Source organism: Abramis brama, assembly GCF_963993115.1.
Source record: "Abramis brama genome assembly, chromosome: 3".
Lineage (NCBI taxonomy): Eukaryota > Metazoa > Chordata > Actinopteri > Cypriniformes > Leuciscidae > Abramis > Abramis brama.
The window spans coordinates 60,067,023-60,088,573 of NC_139965.1; the positions used below are offsets into that span (position 1 = coordinate 60,067,023).

The 21,551-nt window shown below is 36.7% G+C and overlaps 1 protein-coding gene across 3 annotated transcripts in view; it reads left to right on the forward strand.

The window, feature by feature from the left end:
- sult5a1 (sulfotransferase family 5A, member 1) overlaps positions 1–18,526 on the forward strand; it is a 37,210-nt gene extending 18,684 nt beyond the window's left edge. The window contains exons 2-8 of one of the 3 annotated variants that reach the window (XM_084110384.1): positions 2,867–3,029; positions 4,909–5,117; positions 6,945–7,071; positions 7,183–7,280; positions 7,374–7,554; positions 9,693–11,301; positions 18,353–18,526. In XM_084110384.1, coding sequence (XP_083966510.1) covers positions 2,891–3,029; positions 4,909–5,117; positions 6,945–7,071; positions 7,183–7,280; positions 7,374–7,554; positions 9,693–9,814 — 876 coding nt within the window. In that variant the 5' untranslated portion in view covers positions 2,867–2,890 and the 3' untranslated portion in view covers positions 9,815–11,301; positions 18,353–18,526. Of the gene's footprint in view, positions 1–2,825; positions 3,030–4,908; positions 5,118–6,944; positions 7,072–7,182; positions 7,281–7,373; positions 7,656–9,692; positions 11,302–18,352 lie in introns of those variants that run through there. The other 2 variants (XM_084110383.1, XM_084110385.1) reach the window with 2 other exon arrangements.
- The last annotated feature ends 3,025 nt before the right edge of the window (positions 18,527–21,551 follow it).

Genomic DNA, 21,551 nt, shown 5'->3' on the forward strand with positions numbered 1-21,551 from the left:
ATGGAATTAGTTTCCATTGTTATGCTGATGACACTCAAATATATATTTCATCACGGCCGGATGAAAACGCTAAATTATCCAAATTGACAGAGTGTGTTAAAGATATAAAAGATTGGATGACGCGTAATTTTCTTTTATTAAATCCAGACAAGACAGAGGTAATACTTATCGGTTCAAAAAACCGCCCACAGAACCTCTTACAATACAACTTTGACATCGTAGGATGTCCTGTTACTTTATCCTCTACAGTAAAAGACCTGGGTGTTATACTCGATTGTAACCTGTCTTTTGAAAATCATATTTCGTATGTTACAAAAACAGCCTTTTTCCACCTTAGAAACATTGCTAAGCTACGTAATATGCTATCAGTTTCTGATGCAGAAAAGTTAGTTCATGCATTCATGACCTCGAGACTAGATTACTGTAATGCTTTATTAGCCGGTTGTCCTGCATCCTCAATAAACAAGCTACAGTTAGTCCAAAATGCAGCCGCTAGAGTTCTTACTAGATCAAGAAAATATGATCATATAACACCGATTTTATCATCACTACATTGGCTACCTATAAAGTTCCGTATTAATTATAAGGTATTGCTACTGACTTATAAAGCCCTAAACGGCTTAGCTCCAGTCTATTTAACGGATCTTCTATCACCCTATAATCCATCGCGCTCTTTAAGATCAATAAATTCAAGGCTTTTGGTCATACCTAGGATATCCAGATCAACCAAAGGAGGGAGAGCATTTTCACATTTGGCTCCAAAACTCTGGAATAGCCTTCCTGATACTGTTCGTTGCTCGGACTCACTCTCCCAGTTTAAAACTAGATTAAAGACGCATCTTTTCAGCCAGGCATTCATATAATATTGTTAATATCACAGTTTCAAACTACAATCCGGCCTCTAGTTCATAAATGCCAGAGGAGAACTGGCCCCCGACTGAGCCTGGGTTCTCCCAAGGTTTTTTTTTTTTCTCCATTAGGTCACCTGATGGAGTTTTAGGACACCATTAGGCCGCTTGATGGAGTTTTTTCGGTTCCTTGCCACTGTTGCCTTTGGCTTGCTCAGTTGGGGATATTTTGGGGATATTTAATTTTATTCTATCAATCAATAAATTCCACTAGAAACAAACTTTGTTGTATTATTTTATTTTAATACTGTGAAGCTGCTTTGATACAATCTGTATTGTGAAAAGCGCTATACAAATATACTTGATTTGATTTGATTTGATATTATATCTTTACATCAAAGCATGTAAACATTATCTTGACATAATTCTAACAAAATTCAACCAAATTTCATTAATCAAAATGTAAGATGGCTAAATAGCCCCCAATTGAAGAATCACCCTTAAACACCCACTCGATCTTATGCCTCAATAACAGCGATTCACCTGTGTCTATTAGACCTTCGACAAGTGCGATCACAGCGAACATTCAGATCTGCGTTCTGATCCAGAGAGAGCAGTTGTCATGTATAGATATGAAACAGCTTTAGTCAACCACATAGGAACCTTATTTTTGTGTTACAATAATTAAAATTTCCACAGAAGTACTGGAATAAAAGTTTATAGTTGAGATATAATCACTGATGTCTACGGTTGCGATCAAAATAGAGTAAATCACCTTTTGAATTACATTGTGACCCGAATAGGCAGAGGTGGACAAAATACACAACTTCCTTACTTGAGTGAAAGTATTGATTTTTTTTCACCTCAGAATTATGTTTATATCTCGCAATTCTGACTTTATAACACGCAATTGTGACTTTATATAATACAATTCTGACTTTATATCTCCCAATTGCGTGTTATAAAAAAGAATTGCGAGATGTAAAGTAAGAATTGTGAGATATAAAGTCAGAATTCTGAGATGTAAAGTAAGAATTGTGAGATATAAAGTCAGAATTGCGAGATATGAACCAGCAATTGCATGTTATAAAGTCAGAATTGTGAGAAAAAAAGTAAGATTTGCGAGATGTAAACTCTCAATTGTGAGATAAAAAGTTGCAATTATCTTTTTAAAAATGTTTATTCTGTGGCGGAAACAAGCTTCTATAGTTTTTAGCACTCCTGTTCACACATGAGCTCATTACCGCCGTATATTTAAGTTCCTCTTTGTTTGCAGTTCATTATCCGGTAACTGTTGTTGCCATTTTCCTGTGGATTTACCCGAGTTTGTATTATGTTATTAAGCACTATTAATTTGGAGCCTTTTTGCATCTTCATCTTCATCTGACCTTAAACGTTACAAAAAAATAAACAGTTGTCGGCTACACTTTATTTTAAGGTGTCATTGTTACAGTGTAGTTATGTATTTAAGTACTGAGTAATATTAATTAACTACATGTACTTAGGGTTAGGGTAGGATTAGGATTTGGTTGAGGGTTAGTTGCATGTAATTATGCATAATGTACTGTTATTACTATGGTAAGTACATGTAACATAATGTAACAAGGACACGGTAAAATAAAGTGTTACCCAATTGTCTCCATCATTGGAGAAAATCTGTGTATTTTTGACATCATATAAGCAGACTGTATTGTAACTGTCACTGAATAAAATTATCACTGATGAACTTTAAACTGTCAAAGATTAACAAGGTCAAAAGGGAAACCAAGCAACCATCATTAATGTCATACGATGTGATGATCTTATAATAACAAGGCTTTGTAAAGATAAATGGCCTATCTGTTACATTTCAACTCAACAACTCCCTTGACCAGTTTTTACCTGGAATTTTTACAGTAACCGGTTTCTCAGGTAGTTTCTGTACTTCCCCTTTTTCACACGCAAGTTCCGTTTTCTCTTCCTTTATAAGCTGACAGAATGACAGCGTTGTCAGACTCTGCTCTATATTTCATCTGCAGACATTTATTCACACACGTGCAGACATGGCTCGACTAGACGTCACCGAAACCTTTCACGGCATCACGTTCCCTGGGCACATGCATACACAAGACTCGCTGAGTTATGCCACCAACTTCAAGTTCCAGGACACAGACACTGTAATTGTCACTTACCCAAAATCAGGTAATAATGAAATACGTTTTCTTTATTCATCTTTAGTTCTTCTTTTACTTGGGTTGTGTATTTCATTAATCTAATTTTTGTGCTAGGGGTTGGGTGATATGACCAGTCTTATTTCACGATATGAGAAATTTTATTTCACGATAACGATATATATATATATATGTATGTATACACTACCGTTCAAAAGTCAGTAAAATTTTTAATGTTTTTAAAAGAAGTCTCTTCTGCTCACCAAGGCTGCATTTATTTGATTAAAAAAAACAAAAAACAGTAATATTGTGAAATATTATGACAATTTAAAATGACTGTTTTCTATTTTAATATATTTTAAACTGTAATTTATTCCTGTGATCAAAGCTGAATGTTCAGCATCATTACTCCAGTCTTCAGTGTCACATGATCCTTCAGAAATCACTCTAATATGATGATTTGATGCTCAAACATTTATGATTATTATCAATGTTGAAAACAGTTATTTACATTTTTATTTCATGATGCTATGATGAATAGAAAGTTCAGAAGAACAGCATTTATCTGAAATCTAAAGCTTTTGTAACATTAAACACTACCGTTCAAAAGTTTGGGGTCAGTAAGAATTTTAATTTGATTTTTGGGGGAAAGAAATCAAATAAATCAATACTTTTATTCATCAAGGATGAGTTAAACTGATCAAAAGTTACAGTAAAGACATTTATAATGTTAGAAAATATTCTATTTGAAATAAATGCTGTTCTTTTGAACTTCCTATTCATCAAAGAATTTTGAAAAAAAATTGTACACTTCAACTATTTTCAACATTGATAATAATAATGAATGTTTCTTGAGCATCAAATCATCATATTAGAATGATTTCTGAAGGATCATGTGACACTGAAGACTGGAGTAATGATGCTGAACATTCAGCTTTGATCACAGTAATAAATTACAGTTTAAAATATATTAAAATAGAAAACAGTCATTTTAAATTGTCATAATATTTCACAATATTACTGGGGTTTTTTTTATTGTTTTTTATCAAATAAATGCAGCCTTGGTGAGCAGAAGATACTTCTTTTAAAAACATTTTAAAAAATCGTTAGTGAATCTAAAATCTAAAAATCGGTTCGTTAGTGACCATTTAGTAACGTTTCCTCCTTTACGACACATCTTCAGTTGTGCACCTTACCAACGTAGTTAGAGAAATGTACAGAAATACAGAAATGTAATAATCAAATGTAAAAAGTAAAAAATTGCATTGTCTTTATTGTATGAATTAAATATAAATGTAGCCTATTCTTATTAAAGCTAAAACAAGACAAGAGCAGTAAGTTATTTTCTCTTTAGTTTGATTCACATTAATGACACAGAGCAGCAGGTTTATTAGGCTACTGTCACTTTAAGACCGAATGCACAGATCAATTACACTGACACACATACCGGCTGTGTTCACATGAATACATACATAAATACGTGAGTATTCGACCATTCAAGTGCAATAAGACGTGAAAGAGAAGAGACTCGTGCGTGTGACCGCATTGAGCTCTTTATCACTGCTTATTGTGCTTAATAACACTTTTAAACATCGAGCACGTCCCAAATTCACGAATCGCCTTCTAAATGTGAGGCGGCTTTCTGTGCGCACGTTTCAGGATATAGTGCTCTTATAACTCTTTTTAACATGAGGCACGCTCTTTATATTCTCATTCATGCGTGTCATCAGTCAATAGTGCTATATATATTTATATACCGCGATATACATGATATAGCAAAATCTCTAACGATAGACATTTTATAAGGTGGTTACGATATATCGTCATACCACCCAGCCCTGTTTTGTGCAGTAATCTATCTTTTTTTTCCCAGGCAAGATAATTATTGATGTCTTTCCCTTGGCTCATAGGAACCACATGGATGCAGGAAATCCTCACTTTAGTTTTGAGTAAAGGGGACCCAACTATAGCCCAAAATCAGCCCAACTGGGCCCGTGCCCCGTGGCTTGAGCAGTACTACTGTCCTGAAGTCCTGAAATTCTCCAGCGGGCCTCGCATTATCACGACACATCTGCCTTATGACCTGCTGGGCCCGGCCCTGAAACAATCCAACGCAAAGGTGAGTGATGGACAAGACACACATTTTCCCTATATTTGGGCGGGACTAGTTTTCCAGGAGGACGTTAGAGAAAATTGGGTTACACTTTATTTTAAGGTGTCATTGTTACAGTGTAATTATATTTAAGTACTGAGTAATATAAAGCAACTACATGTACTTACTATAGGGTTAGGGTAGGTTGAGGGTTGAGTTGCATGTAATTATGCATAATTTACTGTTATTACAATGGTAAGTACAAGTAATGTATGTAACAAGGACACTGTAAAATAAAGTGTTACCGAAAATTGTGTTTCACATGCATACTTCTGAATCTGAATCTGCCATTTCTGTGTTTTTCTCACACAACCTCAGTATAAATTCCAGAAGCAAATTACCTAGTGTTTTTCAGCAAACTCAACGGCCCTCTGAGAAATCTAACGCTTCTCCTCATGTGTTTTTTGACCAACCTGAGCTACCGTTTGAGCACCAATCTTTCGTTTCATTTCAATATGGATGGTATTGAATGAAAACATAAAATTCTAAAATTAATAAATATAGGATAAATCGCTGAAATCGCTGAAACTGCTTAGACTGCCAATTCTAGCATCAGTGTCAGGTAAGAAACTAGTCAAAATTTCTCTGCTCACTTATGTGGATTTATCATACACAGCCAGTTCTATAAACTCATGTGAAGTTTATAATTCATTAAAAGACATACATCATACGTTATGCATGCAAACATGCATGTATCGATCTGTAAAGCCAAAAAACAAACATAATATCCGCACACTGATGTGACTGCTCCAGAAAAGTATGTATTGCAACGTTTCAACCGTCAGGTCTTCGTCAGACACAAACTTAGTGAAATAAGGTACAACTCTTTATAACCTTAATTAAGTGCACACTCAAACACGTGTACAAGTATACCACACACAAAAAAAATCTTGAATTAAAGAGTATTTATTTATAATAATAAAAAGAAATAATGATAATAATAAAAACTTTAAATAAAATAGAAAAAATAGAATTGAAAAAATAGAATAGAACGAAAAAAAATAATGATAATAATAAAAACTTAAAATGACATAGGAAAATAAAATAGGAAAAAAGTGGTCTAAATTTTTATGAAATATTAATTTATAAATCATTTAATGCCCACATCTAGAAAACATGCACTCCCACACGGAGTCGAATCACGATTTCCGCTGTTTTTCAAGGACTCTTATTTTGATATTCTGTTGTCTTGCTATTTCTGGTTTTCACTTCCGATATTTAGTTCCTCTTTGCCTCTATTTCTATAGTTTCCCTTGTTAGTTTCGATGGTTATTGATTACCTGCACCTGTGTCTTGTGTAACCCCTCCGGGTCGCTTCGCTCTGGGACCGACTCAAACCGTTCGTCGATGTTCTAAATGTCGTTTAGAAAACTAGTCCCGTCCTATACTTGCTTTGTTGAATTTGCTTGCAAGTGACAAATGTTCACAAATACGATATAACAAAAATATGAATTAAATAAAGTTTTTCAGGTACAATAGGTTTATTTAACATATAGTTACAATTAGTACAGACATTTAAATATTGCATAGTCTTCATTGTATGAATTGAATATAAATGTATTCTTATTAAAGCTTTGCCAAGTGTCAAGTGTTGTGGAAATTATGTATATAGTGGTGAGACTGCAATGAAAATGTCAGAATGTCGAGTAGACATGCAACACCTTTTTTTGCAAAGACATCTTTGGCTCGTAGCTGACATTTGCACACAGTACACAGTAATTTTCCACTAAACTTTTGTCATGCAAGCACATACATTACATGAAGCAAAATTAATTGCCATAACACTTTCCTCAGGTTATATATGTGGCCAGAAATCTCAAAGATGTGGCTGTTTCATATTATCACTTCCACAAGATGGCCAATTTTCTGCCTGACCCAGGCTCTTTCTCTGAGTTTCTGAGTGCTTTCCTGAAGGGAACAGGTTAGTTAAGTTTACATTATCAGTCCGTTATTACCAGTTTGAGTTTTCATCAATTGCATGATATTCCACTTTCTTTTCCTTATAAAATTGATGGTGCTTTTCATCCATCAGTGCATTATGGCTCTTGGTTTGAACATGTCAAGGGCTGGACCAGTCACTCAAAAGATATTCAGAACTTTCTTTTCATCACATATGAGGAAATGTGGCAGGTATGATAACATTATCAGAAATCATTAATTTCGTGACCATATACTGTGTGCTTAAAGAAGCAGTTTCAGTTTAAAACATTTGTATTTTATCAGGATCTTCATGGGGCTCTTCAGAAAGTGAGTCGATTCCTGCAGTGCCCTTTAGCTGAGGATGAGCTGATGCTTGCTCAGAAGTACTGTAGTTTCAATAGCATGAAGGAAAATGCCATGGTGAACTACACCCTCATCCCTCAGGAGATCATGGACCACAGCAAGGGCAAGTTCATGAGGAAAGGTATGTAAATACTTCATTTTCTTCAAACATTAGTATATAATCATGTCACGAGAGAATAGCAAATGGGCTTAAAATTAATATAATCATGACTAAATGTACACTGCCCGGCTAAAAAAAATAAAAATAATTGAAATAGGTAAATGCTTAAGAGTCTATGGGCCCTATTTTAACGTTCTGAAACGCAAGTATCAAATGCAAAATCCAAGTATCTTTGTGGGCGGATCTCGGGCGCTGTTGCTATTATACCGGCGGGATAAATGACTCTTGCACCCGAAACAAATCTAAAATGTGTTGGTCTGAAGAAGCTTCATTACTCATAGGTGTGGTTTGGGCGTAACGTGAAATAAACCAATCAGAGCGTCATCTCACATTCCCTTTAAGAGCAGGCGCGTTTGTTCCATGGCGGATGGCTATTATAACGGCGGATTTGCCAGACGCGGTTCACAGCCGAGGAGACAGACGTTCTCGCCAGGGCCGTAAAACACAGAGAAGTGACATTGTATGGGGATGGAGAAACACACCCAAATTAGCTTCGGTTAAACAGGCGTATGATAATTTGGGTAAATGTGTAAGCTAGATTTATGCCTATTTTTTCACATCTTCATGGACACAACAATGATTTCCCTCAAGTGTAATATTTTTCCTTGTAATTATGTATGGTTTGCAAAAATGTGAACTGTGTCTGTGTAGAGTAGAGAAGCAAAGTGTATGAGCGTTGTGCACACGCTACATTATGGCCAAGCATGCGCCCTTAAAATAGCATCTGAACGCGCCACTGAAAACACACTGACTTTAGACGAGGTTTTTCCTGGTCTGTGGCCGAATTGTTTTCTGGAACTGCAAAATAGCACCAGGGAACGTTTGCGCCGGAACACGCCTCCTATTTTCGCTGAACCGCCCCCGGGAGCGCAAGTTCATTCCCTAATTTACCGACGTGCGTCTGTGGAGGGAAAAGTCCGCTGTGCGTCGGGTGCAAAATAGGAATGATACATGCGTCGGTGTACAAAGTCAATTGTGCTGGGTGCAAGATAGGGCCCCATAATTGGATCATTTTTGCAGTGATTATTATGTTTCTATAATGCTATTTGTTTGGCAACAGTTCTTGACTGACAAAAATTCCCCAAAATTGATGCACCTCTTTATGCAACCATTCTTTCACAGTTTGAGCCTGATGAATCTTGACATTTTTATCCATGATATTCTTCATGCATGGTTGTCTAAGAAATGAAAAGCTATACACTCCATCAATTAGGGTTATAAACATATAACATGCTAGAAACATAATAATCACTGCAATAATGATCCAGGTAGAGACTCTTGAAAATTTGGTCAGTGTATATAATCCTGCATTTAAGTGAAATCACACATTGAAAAACACTAGGAAATTGGTTTTCTGCATTCATTAGTCATAATAATCATATTGGAGACCTTTTTTTTTTTTTAAATGCTACCAGTATAAGGGTTGAACAATGAAAGTGAAACACCTGCTTTTAGACCACAAAAATGTATTAGTATGTTGTAGATCCTCTTTTTATTATATTGAATTGAAATAGGCAAATGCTTAAAGTCCCCCTGTAGTCAATCATTTTATCCCTAAAAACTCATCTTTGATCACCAAAATGACATATTTAAGCGTTTTTCCTTGACAATATTCATGCCTTAAAATAGCTTGAGTGTAACTTGACACCCTCGCCTCATTGAGTATACATGGATCTATGAATATGCAAATGAGCCCCGCCTCCACTCACTCGCTCAGCTCAGAGATCCACTGGTTGACGATCACACGTTGATCTGATTGGTTACAAGGTAGTTTGTGACGTCAGAAACACCAGCGATTTCAAAGCGTGTTTTTGAGACTGTCTTTGGTTCACTGCAGTTTTAAGGAGAAAATACTCAGCAATGCTGTCGACTTATGAATTTACACATGGTTTGTCTTGAAGCACATTAAAAACACCACATAGACATATAAACAACATTAAAAGCTTGATTTTCACCACAGGGGGGCTTTAAGAATTTGCCTATTTAAATCCAAACAGCAACTTTTTTTTTGTCTGGGCAGTGTATAGTGCTTCTGTGTCATATTTTATAAAATATATTTTTTATAATCATCTGAACACTACAATCCGTGTATCTTTCAGGTAAAGTCGGAGACTGGAAGAACATATTGACTGAGGAGCAGAGTTGTCTCGTGGATGACGTCTACTCTTCCCAGATGGCAGATTCCTCACTGCGGTTTAAATGGGAAATGGGAATGGCCTAGGGAGACTAAGGCCTCGGATAACCATTTATAATCCACCATCACATTCTTCTCACATAACCACTCATCACTGCTAATATCCTTCATTTAACATTTATAAAAGTTCCTAGTATTTCACACTGAAATGCCCTGATATAAATAAGCTGATGTATTTGAGTCCTTCCTGTTTTTTGTGTTTGTTTTTTTGTGTTTTTTTGAGAATTAAAAAAAACCAAAAGGTTTCAGCCTGTGACCTTAAGAGAAATGTAGCAATATTTATGTAACTTATTACAGGTAATTTTATATTTTTGTTTGATGCAATATAACTTACAACATAATAAAATTATATGAACATAACTAGTCATGTATATCAGATAAGTGGAGTTATGATCTAGATAGTTTGACCTGTTAGAGGTGTAATTTACAAAACAATATTTAAAGATGAAGTGTGACTTTATCAGACTGTGTAATAAAGCTATGCATAGCCTTGAATGATGTTTCATATTGCTTTTGACTTTTATCACTTGGAAAAATTTCATTATTGTGCAATGCTATTGTGAAGCAAGAACATCACAAAATATACATAAACCTACTTGATAACCTCTTATGCTAATTGTGGTCATTTTGAATTAAGTGAAATTAAGTGAAATTACTGCTATTATAAGTGAAATTACTCTCCATTGGTGACAGTGGTGTAACAAGGGCAGACCTTGGGTGTGTTTCATCAGTGGTGTGTAACGCAGTCACTCCTACTAGCCACTTTGGCGGCTTGAATTTTATATAATATACATTTTTCAGTTGTAGTCTTTTAAAAAGGCATCTGAAATAATAAACTAAGTGCAATGTAGTGTTGTCAAAAAATATAGATTTTTCAATACATATCGATACTGAAATATCTGAAACGCTTACAATAATAATTTCCCACAGAATAGACACACGATACCAGCTGCTCTTTCTCTCTCTCTCATCTCTCCGACAGCAAATATTGTTGATGTTACAGGGCTTGAATTTCGGCGAGGGACTGCACGTATTTTACTCATTCCTGCATATTTTCTGCTCACACCCAAAGTGCGTGCACATTAAGCCGACTCTTATGCTTATTGCATTGCTTAAACCGTCAAATACACACAAAATAATATTAAAACGCCGGTCTTGATGAGAATTTACGTAAACAATTTATGTTTTAAGTGAACGTAAACAGTTGAGAAAGAAAACGCATGTGTAACAGTATAATGGATTTAAAAAGCGGGTAAAAAGGATAACTATAATGTATGGCGGAATAGCACTTGGGACTCGGGAGCACTTTGACTCGGCGCAGTAAAAAGTCACGTTGGTTCTAATGACAGAAGTGAGAGGGAGAGGATTTTTCAGGCATGACTTTTTACCAAGCGACAACATTCTAATCTGAAAAATGAAGCCTACCCGGAAGTGCGAAAAACTGCAATACATCAAAAATCCGCTAGAGGAAGGTCCCAAAAGGGAGCAAATGTCTATAGCCCCCATGTTAAAATGTCCGTTTTCACAGCATAAATTCATGTTTTTACAGGTTGGTCCCATGGACTTTTATTGTATTTTTCGATAGCTTCCGAGTGCCTGACAACTGTGAGGGGGGTGAATTTTTTTCTGACTCGTTAGTTTAGATCGTATTTAGATATAAAATGTATGACAAATAAGGGCGTGGTTAACTTTGATTGACAGCTTCATTGACAGCTTAGGCTGCGCCAAGGAGAATGACAACATAAGAAGCGCCATTTTTTAACACAGTTGAAATATAATACTACTGTTTCTGTATCATGAAATGTAGTTGCACACAGTACACAGCGAGAATGTAGTTTTTTAAAGCTCAAATCTGTGGTTTATTTATAAAGATTTATGAAAATTTTATCCAGGTTGTGAGATCCCGCGATGACCGGGCGCTCGGCGCTCATGTACCCCGCCTGGAACAGCCTTTCCTCGGCTAGTCGTTCTGGCGTTTGCCGCGGACTCTGGCGTCTCTGTAGTGGTTAAACATGAGATATAATTCGTCTTGTGTATATCTAATGGGTGATTTTTGGTCTCGTGAATCTATAATTTGTTCCCTAGGCAATCGTTTAGGCTGTGGGGAAGTTTCATAACTTTATAAGCTATTTAACTTTACCGTTGTATGGTTAGACTAGAGCGCTGACTTTGTATGTTTGACTGAATTGTTTGCTCTATTTGTATAGCTTCTTGTACCTTTTACTTATACTTTTATAATGGCTAATATTAATAAAAGTGAAATTTAACAAAAAGAGACTGGGTTGAGTTTTGTCATTTTAAATTTTAATACAACGAAGATGATCTGTAAAGTTGTTTACTGCAAAATCTGTTATTTAGTACAAATGCACATATTGCCTGGACCATATTAAAATGTTTAATATTGTTATATTATATTTAAAACGAAAAGAGGCAGGTTTGTGTTTTATATTTTGTTTTTTTATAAATAGGCAAACGTTATGTGCAGTGAATATAATCAATACGCGTTGCCTGAACCACATTTGTGTGGCTATAATGTTTAAGATTTCTTTAAATGAAAATGAAAAGAGTTAGTATGGTGTTTTATAACATATTTCGTTGCCTAAAATATACACAGAGATAACTGGAGTAGCAGAGCGAGCTGAGTGACGCGCGCTGCGTCAGAAGGTGGGCGGGGTTAGGATTTTCCAAGATGGCGCCGCCCATACCCCCCAGGGGGGCAGCGTTTCATATTATTTTGAAGTTTCCCCGGGCGCCGCCATTGATTAGCAGACCATCACCTGCTGTTAGCATCCCATTGACTCCCATTCATTTTGGCGTCACTTTGACAGCGAATAACTTTACATCTGAGGCATTTAAAGACTCCATTTGTCCAATATTTATTTCTAAAGAAACACGAAAATTTATAAAAGGCTCCATTACCTTGTATCATACGTTATGGCCTCGTAGAAGCAGTTTTTGTAAAAATAGGCTAACGATTGCGTCATAACCACGCGACTCTCTGTCGCACAGTAGAGAGATTACCGTATGGACAGGAGGAGAAGCTTGCGCGCAATCGGGGGGACGTGGAGGCAAAATGACAAAATTATTAATCAGAATACTTAGCAAAAGTTTCTCCTGCTCCTATCTCATGGACACCTCCTACTGACGCTCTCCATCTCTGCTAGATTCGGAAGGGAATGATTGAGATTTCTCTCGGCACAGCTACTAGAAGACAGACGGGTTGCTTACGTCACATCTACGTCGTCAAGCTCAGTTTGAGTCTGCGCAGTACGCTCGACCATCAGGAAGTTAGTGCTTCTAATTGACTTCACTTTTCTCCGTTGAATCCAATGGGGTCGCTGTGTCCAGTTTATATACTGTCTATTATACCCCCCATAAACGGCTTCAAAACCGTTCTTCAGAAAGTCTATGGGTGACGTCACAGACGCTTTGTCCATATTTTTTACAGTCTATGCTTTTTACTGCGCCGAGTCGAAGTGCTCCCAACTTCAAGTGCTATTCCGCCATACATTATAGTTATCCTTTTAACCCGCTTAGAAAAGCGCCACGTTTTATTTTGTGTCACCATACTTGGTTGTGTAACTACTCGTGTAACTGTATTTAAATAGGGAAAACGTGGAGGTGTTTGGTCGCTTCTAACTTCATCTCTGTCTGGATCCTAATGAATGAACTGGGCTAAGCTAAGTGCTATCAAAGTGTCGCCGCACGCCAGAGCGACTGAGTGCACGCACTGAGACGAGAGAGGTATGTATCAACTCGTCTTAGTTAAGGGAATAACATAGTTTAATATGAAAAAACGGTGGAGTGTTCCTTTAAAGGGGTCATATGATGCGATTTCTTGTTTTCCTTTTTCTTTAGTGTGTTATGCAGCTGTTTGTGCATGTATAAGATCTGAGAGTTTGACACTTTGAGTTACAAAACTCAAAGTGTCAAACCTAAAGAGATATTCTTTATAAAAGTTAATGCTCAGTTCAGTTCAACCACATGCGGTTTCATACATTACACACCCCACCGCCAAATCATAGAAAAATTCAGTTAAGACAGTTGTATTCATCTTAACAATACACAACAAATCAATATACAGAAAAACAGATTTCTAAAATAAGGTATAGGCCACAAATCTGTGAGTAGGCTACAGTTTTCAAAACTGAACAGGTGATGTTGTGTAATATTCAGTTACTGTAAGAAACTGTTCCAGCGGGTGGAGTTTACTGTACTGAATATTACACATCACCTGTGTATACTCCATTAACTGGAACAGATTTTCACAGGAACTGAATATTACATCCAAATATTGTTATGTAATCAATCAGCATATTGTTGTGTAACTTCACTTATTGGAACAGTATTTCACAGGAACTGAATATTACAAACAACTATTGCGAAAGAACGATTTACAAAACAATGATTGCGGAAGCGTGCACGGATTATGAATTTGTTCACTGTTACCGTTGGTTTTTTTCTGTATAGTTCTATTTTGTTAATAAATTTTGCATTCTATTTTGGCTTTCTCGGGTGTCCCTATTTTTGTTGTGTCACGGCCACGGGGCGAAACGGGTACGGATTGAAAAACCAAAGCAACTGTACGGTTTACAAATCTGAGCACAGCTGAGACTTTTTCTCTGGTAGCCTACTTTTGGCGTAGGATATTTATTTCCGTCAAGGTCAGGTTGCGATGTCAAATGTATTCCCAGGAATGAGTGATGCGCTTTCCACTTTTAAAGTTTTATAAAATAAGTAGCCTAAGATATGACTTGAATGGTTTAAAAGCATTCGCAAGAATAAAAGCGCATCATATAATGTAACGCCATGCAGCCAAAGGATGACAGAAAAAACGGATGCTGCGTTAATTGCGTTAAATATTTACTTAACACGGAGTCTTTTCCCATTTCTACCAGTAACGCTTATTCAACTTCCCGCGTCTACTACCTGCTCAGATATCGACGGCACAACTGGGTTGTAGGTTGCCAGGTTGAGCTCACAAATGGGTTGAAATTTGTATGATGTGTTGATTGCGCGAGTGGGATGGGTTTCATACAAGATCTGGCAACTGGACAACCTTGATAATATATTGATGTGATTATTCATATAACGACATTTGGGCCATACAAATAACGGGAGTTTCACGGGAGAAATAACAAAACGGGAGGGGGGGCGGGAGATGGGTGTGAAATACGGGAGACTCCTGGGGAAAACGGGAGTGTTGACAGGTATGGCACAAATGCGCTGCTTCTAAAAAGTATGCAAATCCATCTTTGCAAGTACAGTCTGGCGCTTCTGACTCACAGACACAGCCTGTAAGTAAGTTTTCATATTTTAAGAATTTGCTACGGACTATTCAAACGCGAGTTTTGAGCAGTATAGCCTAGCGCTTGTATCTACGATCACAAATGCAGACATGGTTTTATGTTTATAGTGTTCTCACACCCGTAGCACGGCGCGACACGTAAAAAGACAGTATAATCAGTAATTATATCCCCAATGAAATAAAACCTTACCAATCTGATACGATCTGGTCCAGTCGCACTGGCAAAGTTGATCGATCAGCTTGGTCATCTGCATTTTCCGGTTCAGATTCAGGCTCGAATTGATAAGGTAGTTCCAGGGGGGCACGGTTTCATAAAATATTGAAGCTTCCCCGGGCGCCGCCATTGATTAGCGGACCATCACCTTCTGTTAGCATTCCATTGACTCCCATTCATTTTGGCGTCACTCAAATTCACAGCGTTCACAGCGAATAACTTTACATCTGAGGTGTTTAAAGACTCCATTTGTCCATTATTTATTTCTAAAGAAACACGAAAATGTATAAAAGGCTCCATTACCTTGTATCTTACGTTATGGCCCCGTAGATGCAGTTTTTGTAAAAATAGGCTAACGATTGCGTCATAGCCGACTCTCTGCGACCAATAACCGACTCTCTGCGACTCTCTGTCGCACAGTAGAGAGATTACCGTATGGACAGGAGGAGAAGTTTGCGCGCAATCGGGGGGACGTGGAGGCAAAATGACAAAATAATTAATCAGAATACTTTTTGCTCCTGCTCCTAGCTCATGGACACCTCCTACTCACACTCTCCGTCTCTGCAAGTTTCGGAAGGGAATGATTCAGATTTCTCTTGGCACAGCTACTAGAAGACAGACGGTTGCTCACGTCACATCTACGTCGTCAAGCTCAGTTTGAGTCTGCGCAGTCGCTCAGCCTTCAGGAAGTTAGTGCTTCTAATTGACTTCACTTTTCTCCGTTGAAACCTATGGGGTCGCTGTGTCCAGTTTATATACTGTCTATGGGTAGTTCCGACATTATCAAGTGTCATTATTGCTTTGGGAGCTGATGTTCCAAATATGGTAAGGGGCGTGACATTTCCGTCATACGCTTAAGGTTTTCGGGCCAATCACAATGCACTGGATCGCTGGCCAATCAGAGCACACCACGCTTTTCAGAACGATGATCTTTGTAAAAATCGACGCGTTTCAGAAAGGCGGGGCATAGAGGAGCAACAATAATGTACAGTATGTGTAAAATAAAGACTTTTTTTTCTAACCTAAAACTGCGGAAACACATTGCATTAAACCAAATACACAAAATAATGTTCTTTTTAGAACCATCATATGACTGCTTTGTGACAGCAGTGACATACCTGCTGCCAAATTATGAGATCATTTAATTTAAAACTGCCAATATCTTAAAACTGCCAATATCTATATGGCAGTTTTTTCCCATGGTTTTTATGTCAAAATTGTGGCCGGTGAAAATGCTGAGTGGCTTGTAACTTTGGAAAACCACTATAGCCACAGTGGATGGTGAGCAAAAAAGTGAATGTCAAGCCCTGGATGTAACGATAAATACAGTGGCAAACAAACTGACACTCTCAAGTGTGTTCAGCAGAAGAACTTGTTGAGCTCATTAGATGTTCTTGTGAGTGTGAAGCCAATCTAAAAGGCCAGATCTTCAAAGTGCCGTTCTCTTTAATGAAGAGAGTGAAGTGTTTAGAGACAGGGAACTGCACCTGTGCTGCACTTCAAGCCATGGATGGCACTTGAAATTTGCATTCGGGAAGGAAGAAACAACATTTCAGACTCTAGCTGAGTCTACCAGTCTCGCATGTAAAAGACATCATGTTATGCTCTGTACAGCCAAAGGTTTTGGCAGTGACAAATGTGTTTTGCAAGGTTTGCTGCTTCTGTTGTTGTGGTGTTGATTCACATTGTTTCTAGATTATTGTGATTATTGTGCGAGTGATCTGAGGCATTTTGAATAAATGCAAAAAGCTTAATTGCCCACAAAAGAAATCAGCTTTATCACCAAAAAAAACTGATTTAATGGTGTCAAAAACACCTTGTCTATCTATTTTTGCAACTGTATAGCATCTGACCAGTCACGCCGACCTAGCCGTTACACAACTGTGACACAATCATGATATCTGATAGCCTACTATGATGAGTCTGTTTTTGCTCTTCACTTCTGCTTCTTCTCGTCTACCTCTCTTTTTATTCTGAAAATATCTTACTTCTTTTTGTTTTGTAAACCAGGGTCACATATATGCTTACAACTTGTATAGATTGTGTATTATTTAAGGTAACTTTTTATATTTTTTTAGGAATTAGGTCAAATTCCTAAAAAAGTTGGGTCGGGCTTAATGACCATGGGAAAATGTGGGTCCCATGGCCAAACCGGTTGTTTACTAATAACTAACTAATTTACTAAACTAATTTACCGGATCATAAATACTTTAAGGAGAGAGATTCAACCTCAGTGAAGAAGGTCCAGGACGTCCCAGACAAAGGCCCTGTTTACACCTGGTATTACAGTTTTTTTCAACTGCTTACACACAAAATCCTTACTTGTCACACAATTTCTGAAACCTGACACTCAAACACCAGAACCACACACCAAATCTGCGAAACCATACGCTAATTCTCGGTCTTCGACTCAGTTTTCTATTTCGTAAAACACTTTTTGCAAACCACAACACACAATTCTCTATGAAACACACCAAAATCTAACAGGAAGTATCTCGATTTCCTTTTTCAAACACATCCTATCAAAATGCCACACTAATTCATCAGACACACTCACACACACTCCTCACACACACTCCTCACATGTGCAAACACTCATTGCTTTACTTAACACCAACCAATCATGGCTTTAGAATAGGCCTATAAACAGGCCAAAGGTCAAGTAATAGGTTTTTCAGACTGTGTATTACTGTATTCACAACCACAAATGCTTACAGTAAAAAAGAAATTGCTTGCTTTCGTGTTTACCGTGAATTTTTCAACATCTCTCTGCCAATTACTTTTAATCTTGTAATGTACATAGGAGCTCATGAAAGAAGAGCTTTAGGTTTTGAATAACTATGTGTATATGATATATCCAAAAATATAATATTATGGCAAAGGTGTTTGCAACAATGTAATGTGTTTGTGATATTTTGAATGCAGTGCTTCATTTTGCAAGAGATGTGAGGCATTTTGTGTGTGCAATTCTTGGATTGTGTGTAAAGTTTTGAAAAAAAGAGGCAAAGTTTTGAAAATGTGTGTAAGCAGTTAAACTTTACAGTTTTTTCCAACTGCTTACACACAAAATCTTTTCATGTCACACGATTTTTGAAACCTCTCACTCAAAGTGCAAAACTACATACCAAATCTTCAAAACCATGAGCTATTTCTCAGCCTTTGACTCAGTTTTCAATTGCATTAAACACTTTTTTTCAAAACACTACACACAATTCTCAACCTAAAACACAAAAATCTAACAGGAAGTGACTTGCTTTCCTTTTCCAAACACAACCAATCAAAATGCTACACTTATTCACCAGGTCACACACACACTCCTCATATTCCACGAATTGCTTAACTGATCACTAACCAATCACTGCTTTACTGTAGTATAGGCCTAAATAGGTCAAAGGTCAGATGATCTGTTTTGAACAATGGATTCCTGGGACCCCCCTGTACCCCCTGGACCCCTGTTTACTGTATTCTAAAGAATATACTTTTGGTTTACAGTACATATGTTTATAGTTTTGTTGTATGCTACTGTAAACAACAATAATGTTAGGCCTAATAAATATTTTCTGTTTCTACATTGCATTAGTGTTTACAGTGTACTTGTTACATCAGATTACTTTCACTGTAGAACATTGTATTGAAATGTAGATATAAGCCTATGAAAGACCAAAGAGCTTTAGATTTAGAACAACAGAGTTTACATGGTATATCCAAAAATGTACTCTTATGAAAGAAGTGTTTGCCATTTGATGCAAATGCTTCATTCTGACTTGTGTTTATGGGATTTTTTATTTATTTTTATTATTTATTTATTTTTTGACGAACCAAGGTTTCCACCCTGGTAATATCTCTTTACTTTTTTTTTTTTTCTCACTCTTATCTTTATTGTTTTAGGCAGATAAAACAAATAACATGGTGATCTCAGTTTTGGGTATGTTTACAAAAAGCAAAAATAAAGTAAAATGAACAATTGAACATAAGACAGCAACCGGAAGTCGTGATCAAAAAAGAAAAAAAAACATTCAGATTACACAGTTTCTAATGCTATTTTATATGCTATCCATTTGTCCCATTTTTCTTTAAATTCAGCTTCTTTCAATCTTAGAATAAAGGTCATTCTTTCCATGGTGAATATTTCCTGCACAATGTCCATCCACTGAGTATGGCTGGGTGGCTCAGGTTTGAGCCATCTTCTTGTTATCGCTTTCCTCCCTGCCGACAATAGTATCTTAACCAAATATTGATCATCTTTCTTTACATTGGACAAAAGGCCCAGATACATTGTTGTAAAAGTTAACGGTATGAATACTTCAGTACTTTCAAATGAAATGAAAGAATCAAATGAAATGTTTCCAATTGAATTCTCTCCATTTTTGTGAATTTGTAGATTCTGTGACATCTCGCAGATTTTATACCATTCTTCATTTGAGATTGTGGCAATTGCTTCTTTTTCCCACTTTTCTTTAACATACAGAGTTGTGTTTTTCTGACAGGACATTAAACTAGTGTAGGCTACAGCTTTGAAATTATTTTGCGCATTTTCTGTTGATATGCACCACACAAAGTCTCTAAAACCGCATTGGGTTCTTTTCTGTCCTTAATTTCCTTATTCACTGTTAGCAATTGATGTAATTTTTACAATAAAATGTACAACAACATATTGTATTCATGTTTTTATTGTAAATACAAATGCATGATGGGAAATTTATGGACAGTCCTGTAATTTTGTTGTAGCTACACTGTAGAAGCATTATTTTACAGCCACCGCATAGCATTGTGGGATTGCTGCGATTTGAATTTTGAAATTGCGCGGTACCGCGGCGGCCAATGGCACCAGAATCAAACACTTTTGGAAGAAGCAGCTTTTGGAAGGAACACATCTCAGGTATGAAACGTTACGGTGACGCATTGCTGCCACATACATATTATTTTTTCCCCTCAATTATGTCGTAATAACGAGATCTTATGTCGTTTTAACGACATCTTTTCTCGTAATAACGAGATCTTATGTCGTTAAAACGACATCTTTTTCTCGTAATAACGAGATCTTATGTCGTTAAAACGACATCTTTTTTTGCCCTTATAAGGACATGTGTAGTCATGTACAAAATATGCCATTATCCACATAAAATTGACAGCCTATCGCGCCTTTATCACACATTCAAAAAGCTTAAGCAAATAGTAGCAGCCCCCAATCATGCAAAATTAATCAATGAGGCCCTTTTTAAAAATATATTTTATATAGGCTAAGTTTTTTTTAATATGATATATTATATAGGCCTAATAAGATTTATTTTTGTTAATAGGCTATATCTTCATTACCTAGAGATATAATTAAACAAAAAGTATTCAAAACACATCTAACAGAACATAGCCTAAGTTGTTTATTTTTTACAACATTGTGTTCTTATTTTGTTTAATTAACGAAATGTCAATCTTCGTCTTTATAACAGAAGATACAATACAATACAAAAATCTTCAAGATGTATAACGGATTGTCACCTTATAAACAGTCCTTTTTTAATGGAATATTAATACACCCTTATAATAAAGAAAATGCTTCAGTTATAAAGAATATGAACGCAATGCATTTAATTATACATTAAGCGTTTTCCTTCCATAGAAACCCTTTATTATAAAGAAAATAGGTGGCTCTTAACGTGTCTTTCTATGGGAGGGTGGTATTGCACGGTATTGCGGTGCACAGCGAATATTCAATGCATTCAATGAAAATATTCAATGGTATTCAATGCTAGGTCGTTTATCTGTAGGCTAAGTGTTTCAGCCGCCCTTTTCAAACTGGCGCAATAAAATGCAACAGAATTTGATTAGTTAAACATGAAGAGGATTATCCGTCTGGCATGGCCGCTGGCTCTAACGTTAACCTAGATAAATGTTTGCTATTATGAAGCGCATATCCAAGTGTTTGTGCGGAGTGTGGAGCGCGCACTATGACATGGAGGCGCCGGTGCCATCACTCGCATTTTCCTATCAACAGTGGAAACAACTTAAAATACTCCATCATTTCTGGTCATACAGAAAATAATAATACATCAGTCGCAACTACTTTTATTTGTGTAAACTCACAACAACAAGAAAACGTTGTGCCTTTGTAAAATAAAAGAAAACGAACAGGGCGCGCTTTCATGATCTCTGTGAATTGGAGCGCGTCTCAAAAAAAACTGACAAACAGTGTATACAGACAAGCCTCACAGTCATGAGAAATATAACTATAAAGTTTATAAAAA